General features: G+C 41.1%; 1 protein-coding gene across 2 annotated transcripts; it reads left to right on the top strand.

The window, feature by feature from the left end:
* Positions 1 to 3566: 3566 nt before the first annotated feature.
* On the top strand, positions 3567 to 6579 carry hrh2a (histamine receptor H2a). Of its 2 annotated transcripts, XR_013787893.1 has the most exons (3): positions 3567 to 5148; positions 5681 to 5779; positions 5856 to 6579. XR_013787893.1 is itself a non-coding variant. In XM_079479154.1 (2 exons), the coding sequence occupies exons 1-2, from the start codon at positions 4052 to 4054 to the stop codon at positions 5700 to 5702; spliced, it is 1119 nt and encodes a 372-aa protein (XP_079335280.1). In that variant the 5' UTR covers positions 4016 to 4051; the 3' UTR covers positions 5703 to 5820. The 2 variants fall into 2 exon arrangements, 1 of the variants encoding a protein (XP_079335280.1); XM_079479154.1 differs by lacking the exon at positions 5856 to 6579 and having other exon boundaries at positions 4016 to 5148; positions 5681 to 5820.
* The last annotated feature ends 1969 nt before the right edge of the window (positions 6580 to 8548 follow it).

The following is an 8548-nucleotide window of genomic DNA, read 5'->3' as shown; positions in this document are numbered from 1 at the left end:
AAACAGAGAGCTAAAGTTAGCCATTGTTGTTGGTGATTGACTGACAGCTAATATATCACGCTGTCAACTTGAGAGAGACCAAACAATAAATAACCACAAAACATCAGAGAATTCTCCATTAACACTAACACTGGTGTGCTTTTGCCACCCAAAAGTGATGTCACTTCCTGGTACACAAAATATAACAAAAACACTATTCTCAAGAAAACTGTTTTGATTCAACATTTCCATTATTATGAAACGGCTTCTCTCAAATATCTTTGAATGTGTACGCTGCGACACCAAACCTGAAAATATTTGATATCTACATTTTATGTCATGTATTGTTACTTTGTCTCACTTGTCGATATGGGTCTGGAGACGAGGTATAAAAAGCAGAAATAAAACTCAACCCTCTGTCCTAAAGTAACAAACAAGACATACAATGTGAGAATAAATACAAGAGTTTCATTTCAGTTTCATTCAAATCAAGTAAATGCGAATAAAATGATCCATCTGTCTAAAACCCTTCATCAGGAGAAGATATTCAAGGGATAGTTCAGCCAAAAATCATCATTTACTTATCCTTATGTCATTTCTAACCTGTATAAATTACTTTGTTCTGATGAACACAGAGAAAGATGTTTGGAAGAATGTTATTAAGTTTCAGTTCCGGGACATCATTGACTGCCATATGGGGAAGAATTGAATAAATATCTCATGATGTGTTCAACAGAACAAAAGAATACAATGTCGTCTTTACTACTATGCCAGTGGATGATGTCCCAGAACTGAATATTGCTAACATTCTTCCAAATATCTTTCTCTGTGTTCATTTGAACAAAGAAGTGTATACAGGTTTGAAACAACTGCGGGTGAGTAAATGATGACAGAATTTTACATTTACATTTATCCATTTGGCGACGTACAATGAATTTGTTTCTAAGTATGTGGGATCGAACCCACGACCTTAGCATTGCTGGTGCCATTCTTACTGAGCTACAAGAAACAAATTGTCATTTTATGATGAACTATTCCTTAAATAGCTTAGCTGTAACAGAGCATGAGAAATGTCAGGATGCAGGGGACGGTATGACAGAGAGTCTGCCCACAACCAAGCCTGTGCGTGTGTGTTTGTGGGATACAGAATATGAATGCCTGTCCAAGAATGCGCGGGCAACCACTACTTGTAAAGTCTTATCTTACTCTGAAAGGAAAAGTGAGTGTTTTCTTTGAACACCGAACAAAGCTAATGTGTGTAGATATGACATTATCACTGCTGGGCCTTTGATCATAATGTGTTGTGTGTGTTACAAGACAGACACGAGTGTGAGCCCATTGTTTTCTCTTTCATCATAATGTGCTGTGGGGGTGTCTGCCGGAGCGCTCGCTTACTCTGCAATTATTTGTCTTTAACAGTATTAACTTCCATTAAAAGACAGAGAGCAAACAATCACAATTACACAACACGCACAGATCTTTCTTTCTTTTCCATCTCACAGTTTGACTTATGTACACAAAGACACGCACTTTAAAAGAGACATGTACAAACTATCTACTCATAGCTTGACTACGAACAACCTTAATGTAGTCAGACTACGTCAAGCTTTTTATCTTTCAGAGCTCTAACCCATCGTATCTCATTTAAGTAACTAGGCCACGTTTTCACGATGAAAACGGAAAAGTTTTTATTCGTGTTTTTCAGTGTCATCAAAACGGCCCGCGTTTACACGGATCCAGGAAAACGGATAAGACGCACGCCAGGCACATACACATGCCCAGTTAAAAGCCAAAAGTGCTTTTTAATGCCGACTGTCGACGTATATGCGTGTTCAAAGTCTGGCGAATGTAAAAAGTGTGTCTCCGCTGGTATTATTGGTGCAGCAAATCCACATCGTGTTGACCAAACGTTAATACATAGCCGAGCAGTGAGAGCTCGCCGTACGAGAAGCCACCATATTGTTTTGGCTTTACTCGCGTGACCAAGCGTATAATACGCATGCACGTGACACCGCCGTCTTGCAGTTTATATGGAAACTAATATGTTGCACATTGAGACCCGTTTTCAAATGTTTGCGTTTTCGTGTGAACATACAGCCAGAACGCATACATTTTCTTGCGTTTTCAGTTGAAACGGTCTTGTGTAAATGCCCTCTTAGTTTCAGATGTTTATTGTGTACGAGAAATAAAGCCTGAAACAAGTGAGAGTGTAATTGTTGAAACGGGTGTAAAATGAATGTAGACTGTAGAGGTCGATTAATCTGAATTTGGGTAAAGTCGAGAAATATTTGAGTTCATATTGAGATCTCCAACTCCAACTTATGATTGCAGACTTGGCAAATCTGAGCTCAGTTCGAGACATTGATGAGATCGTGAGATTTCTGGCTCTTATTCGCAGGAGAGACTCGGGTTAAAAACTTTATTTTCTCTGCATTCAATCTAAGGGGAACTTTCTACTGGAGATGTCGCTATATTGGAAATCTGTTGGTTGCTTGTGTAACACAAATATAGGGAAGTTTAAACCCCATAGCATGAAATTGAAAGCCTGTGCTTGAGAAAACAGGAAGAAAATGCTGCCTTGTCATTCGTGTGTATGTGACTATTGATGCATGAATGTTTTAACAGCAGTCTTTCGAAGCCATATAGCTTCTACGTATTTGTATATTAAACATCGCTTATTCCTGAACTCTTTGTAAGTGGCTTTGGATAAAAGCGTCTGCTAAATGACTAAATGTAAATGTAAACAAATGATGTTTTTTCTATGTGAGCTCAAGGCTTTATTTTAGGGTGGCTGTTTCTCACTTTTCTACCACTGGAAATGCAAAAATACAGACCGATTAAAACAGGTTCACTAACTATATCTCTGTTCCTTTCAGAAATGAGGAAGGGGCAGAAAACATGCATCATCCCAATATGACCTGTAGAGGGCGACACACTTCTTTCTAACTGAGGTCTGCAGCTGCAGATTGATAGAAGAGAGTAAATGAAGAGACAGATGGATAAACAGAGGAGAGAGGAGCTTGTTTCTAAAGTACTGAAGTACACACTTTGTCAGTATGTGCTTTCCCTGGGAATCGAACCCATGATCCTGGAGTAACCAAATCCACACAGGAACATACCTGTGGACACACACACTCATAAACACACACCTGTGGACACACACACTCAAAAACACACCCGTGGATACAGACACTCACGAACACACCTGTGGACACACACACACACCTGTGGACATACACTCACAAACACATCTTTGGACACACACTCACAAACAAACACTTGGGGACACACACAAACACATCTTTGGACACACACTCACAAACACATCTTTGGACACACAAACACATCTTTGGACACACACTCACAAACACACACCTGGGGACACACACAAACACATCTTTGGACACACAAACACATCTTTGGACACACACTCACAAACAAACACTTGGGGACACACACAAACACATCTTTGGACACACAAACACACCTGTGGACACACACACACACCTGTGGACATACACTCACAAACACATCTTTGGACACACACTCACAAACAAACACTTGGGGACACACACAAACACATCTTTGGACACACACTCACAAACACATCTTTGGACACACAAACACATCTTTGGACACACACTCACAAACACACACCTGGGGACACACACAAACACATCTTTGGACACACAAACACATCTTTGGACACACACTCACAAACAAACACTTGGGGACACACACAAACACATCTTTGGACACACACTCACAAACACATCTTTGGACACACAAACACATCTTTGGACACACACTCACAAACAAACACTTGGGGACACACACAAACACATCTTTGGACACACAAACACATCTTTGGACACACACTCACAAACAAACACTTGGGGACACACACAAACACATCTTTGGACACACACTCACAAACACATCTTTGGACACACAAACACATCTTTGGACACACACTCACAAACACACACCTGGGGACACACACAAACACTTATTTGGACACACAAACACATCTTTGGACACACACTCACAAACACACACCTGGGGCCACAGAATGACCTCACAGGTGGCACTAGCCGTGACTCTCTCTGTTCTGATTCTCCTCACCATCTGTGGAAATATCTTGGTTTGTCTGGCCGTGTATTTTACCAGACGCTTGCGTAACGTCACAAACTGCTTCATCGTGTCGCTCGCGGTTACGGACTTTCTACTGGGTGCACTGGTGCTCCCGTTCTCCACCCTCTACCAGGTGACGGGTGAATGGCCGCTGGGCGCACACTTCTGCAACATTTATGTCTCTCTGGACGTCATGCTGTGCACCGCCTCCATACTTAATCTCTTCGCAATTAGCCTGGACCGCTACTTCGCGGTCACCTCCCCTCTACGCTACCCAATGCTGGTGCTCCCGTGGCGCGTCGCGGCGATTTTAGCGGCCATCTGGTTAATTTCAGTATGTGTGTCCTTTGTGCCCATTCACCTGGGCTGGAATACGAGGGACCTGAGCGTGCAAAATATACGAGAAGGCGACCCAGCACGAGACTGCCGTTTCGAGCTCAACCCTACGTACGCGGTGGTTGACGCCTTCGCTACGTTTTATCTCCCCCTAGTGGCCATGTGCTGGAGTTACTACAGAGTGTTTCGCATTGCGAGGGCGCAGGCGAAACGGATCATCTCAACCCGACGCGGGCCGAAAACGGGCGTGACGATGTTAGCCCTATGCGAGCACAAAGCCACCGTGACCCTGGCGGTAGTGCTCGGTGCTTTTGTCGTGTGCTGGTTTCCCTACTTTACATTTTTTACCATCATGGGCATACGGAAAGAGGAGAACCCGCCACGGACGGCGCAGTCAGTGGTGCTTTGGTTAGGATACGCAAACTCAGCGTTAAACCCTGTGCTGTACGCCACACTCAACAGAGACTTCAGGTCGGCCTACGGCAAGCTGCTGTGTGGAGGACGAAGCTGTAAAATTGGGACCAAAACTATTGTGACCCCAATGGAGGAGGGGCTGATGAATAGACACGCCCATTCTTCGAACAGGGTGGGACTTCTGCCTAGAACCTGCGTGCTCCTGCAGGAGATTGACAGCAGACAGACGGTAGACAACAGCACGAGCACCACTACGGTCACCATCGTAGCCAACGGCAATAAAAGGTATAAGAAATACAACAGGGTTGACCGATCCACCCTTATGTTCTTTCTAACTAATCTGACCTTTGTTTTGTTCCTGTGAAACACGAAAGGAACGGTTTTAAAGACTGTATGCATAGCCCTTAACAAAACAATGTGTTGTAATGTACAAAAAGACAAAGAAATCACAATGAAAGGTCCACAAACTATTTTTTACTGAATCTCTTAGTTAGCAACTTGAACTGCACATCACCTTCAGTTACAGGTGCGATAACAAGTGCCTATTAGATAATAGAGAATGTTCATTTCTTACAGTCAAAAAAATGATCAATATATTATTCATTATATTATTTATCAATTATTATATAGTCTAAGTTATTGTTTGGCTTCACAAGACCCAAGTTGGATTATTATAACATTTCAAATGGTTTTAAATGTTCTTACAAGGCTAAAAATAAAAAAGGATTAAAACATCAATTTAAATATGAAATTCTGAATGTGCTCTGAACGTGATTCTCTCGTCTAACAAGTCTCTCTCTCTCTCTCTCTCTCTCAGTGGACCATCACATCTACATTAAGCTTAACACCACGGCTACCTCAAAAATGCTTCTATAAGTGAACATTCATTGCCAAAAGATCAACAATGGGCAGACAGGTAAGAAAAGCAGATGGTAATCTAACAGATCAGATCTAAAATACAGATGACACAAAACAGATCTCTCTTATTGCAGGTAAAGGAGAAAGCCTATATGTACAAGTCAAATCTTAGAAAGACATTCTGCGTCCGGGACGCTTCAAATCCTCAGTCCAGGATTCGGTGGCCAGTTTCAATGTGTTCTTCTGAACTGGAAAAGCTTCTGGAAAAGTGAACAAAACTCTGAATTCAAGTGAGCAGTCCAGCAAGAAAGATGAAAAGTGCAGATGCATGCACGACGTGTTTTCGACGCCCTCTGGTGGTCACGGTGTGTAACACGCACATAATGTGAAACGCTCCAATTACCTCGGATTTAAAAGCAAGGACACACAGGAGCACCTGAGGACTGCAGAATTCATTTCTTGCTATTACATTTTGGGTTTATTCTCCCACCGTGGATTTACAAATTTAGATATTATGCAGTCTGATTCCAGCAGGGGTCTCAAACTCAAATTACAGGGGACCGCTAGCCAGTTGGTGTTTTTTCATCGGGGCCCATCGAACAGCTGCAACAAATAAAAGTTTGTTTTATCAAATATGACTCTATAAACATTTATATCATTATTATTGGCAGAGTTATACAGATGGAATACAACTTGGCGAACACACATAACAAAACTTTTTTGGTTTGTTGTCAACGACTAGATACATTGTGCAGGCTGGAATAAACTAGTAAAGCTTAAAGCCATATGAAACAAACACATGGGCTCAAACATGTCTGAAATTTAGTAAAAAACTTAAACGAAACAGATTCTCTGCTTAATAAAAGAACAAAAATTATGCGCTCAGTATGTGTGTTTTCTTTGGCCAAGCATTTGAGTTTATTATCTATTGTTTGTTTCTCAGTATATATGTGGTGTTATTTGACATCAGATATTGACGTCTAACTTAACATTATTTCTTTCTCTCTTCTCATTCAGTCGTCTGACCAACAATTCATTAAAAACATTCATCACTGCCTGTTTAACACTGTTATCAACCAGCAGTACCTGAACGTACACACACACACACACACATTTCATAGGCTTTCACTGCGTTATCCATCATCCTGGTTTGTCATCAAAATATCAAGAAATAAATGGGCCAAAAGCAAGCGTACGCACCCGCAGTAATTCAGTAGATTTCTGACCTCAGGAGATAAAGGAAGGAGGACGAGGGGGGAACTATGAGAAGACATGAACAGATAATACTGGAAGGTGGTGATGAATTTAATACTATCAAATATGAAAATAATAATGGTAATAAAGGAGATTAGAAAATAGAGAGATGTGGAGGGAAGAAAGACAATGGTAAGATGAAGAATCAGAGCAAACAGGAAAGACTCCCGAGACACTGATTGGTCACATTCAGGCCAGCGAAGATGATTGACAGGTCAACATCATAAAGCCTGCTTCACAGAAAGACATAAAGCAGCCTTGGTCCAGAAACACTGCAGTGCAAAAAACACAGAGAACGTAAAACAATCGAAAAGTGTATTTGTAGGATTTTTTCACATTTTTAACTGCTTCATATAAAACTCTCAATATCTTGATTTAATGCCACGAACCTTCTGCAGATTTCCTTGTTAAGACAAAGTCTCCTGTTAAATAAAGTAGTTATTCAGCAATTAACTCTAATGAACCATCCGAGAGGAGAATACAAAAAACAACAACATCCCTTTAACAAACAATTCCTCATTGCCATAATTATTAGTGTAAAGATATGACAAATTCATGCAGCAATTATTACTTTATGAGACACAACATCCGGCAGACTTATTAAATACCACAGCATCTGTTGTGCCATTACATTTGCATATTAATGTGGGACATCTACACCACCATACTAAAGATAAATAATTAAGTTCATGAACACAGTTTCCAGCAATGCTTTCTGTAAGATTTTGTGTGATGCGCTTCACAGTAATTTCCTAGAATATCACAGTCGTAACAGACATTCAAACAAGAAAAACAAAACTCTCTCTCTCTCTCTCTCTCGCTGGTCCTTTATCCCACACTGGTTAGTGTGGTGGAATTTAATATGCGACTTTTGTTATTGGGATAGTGGCGCATGTGTCTGGGTGCATGCTGGTCGCAATATCTCTGTTAGTGTAGCTAATGCAATAAAGAAGGCAGGAGGCTATTCATCACCTTGGCCGCTCCCAATGCGCTTTATTATTTTAATGCATTTCACAGCGATTAAAAATGATCTATCACCACACATGCGAGTGTGTGTGGCTGAGGTGAAGAAATGTGTGTGTGTGTGTGTGTGGTCACTTAAAACGCCAATTACTGCTGCTGGTGCATAAAGAGACAATGCCCAAACTTCTGGGACGTCTCTAGTTCCCCATCATGAAGTAAAATCATTTCCCCCTGCAGTTTTCTTCCTGACGCTGTCTCTCGCACCTGCAGTCGTTAGAGCACTAATGTTCATTTCATCACTACTAATTAGTGCACTTAATGAGCAGTGTGTTAAAGCCGATGGCAATTAATCTGTGATTAGTCCACATTAGTCCAGGGAAACATCAGCACACAGCTGCCTTTCACATCTCATCTTCACTTCCGCCTGAACCGGGGACAGTTTCACCTGTCTGAAACACACATTACAAGCACTTTAGAAAAAGTGCTCAAATATAAGATTCACTGACACAAGTGTTTTGTTATAGTTTCCTGAAATGATTTCAATCCTGTTGATGAAACAGTTTTACATATTTATTATAACTCACTACTGGGACATCACTGACAGTTTGGG

This window comes from Barbatula barbatula (genome assembly GCF_947034865.1).
Source record: "Barbatula barbatula genome assembly, chromosome: 18".
NCBI classification, from domain to species: Eukaryota; Metazoa; Chordata; class Actinopteri; order Cypriniformes; family Nemacheilidae; genus Barbatula; species Barbatula barbatula.
The sequence above is the reverse complement of the archived record's forward strand: the minus strand, read 5'-3'. Positions and strand labels throughout refer to the sequence as shown.

Excerpts from the sequence above, each read along its gene's own strand:
- hrh2a (XM_079479154.1), top strand. The coding sequence starts at position 4,052 with ATGACCTCACAGGTGGCACTAGCCGTGACTCTCTCTGTTCTGATTCTC. Across the intron at positions 5,149-5,680 it reads GTAGCCAACGGCAATAAAAG|TGGACCATCACATCTACATT; the intron begins GTATAAGAAATA and ends TCTCTCTCTCAG.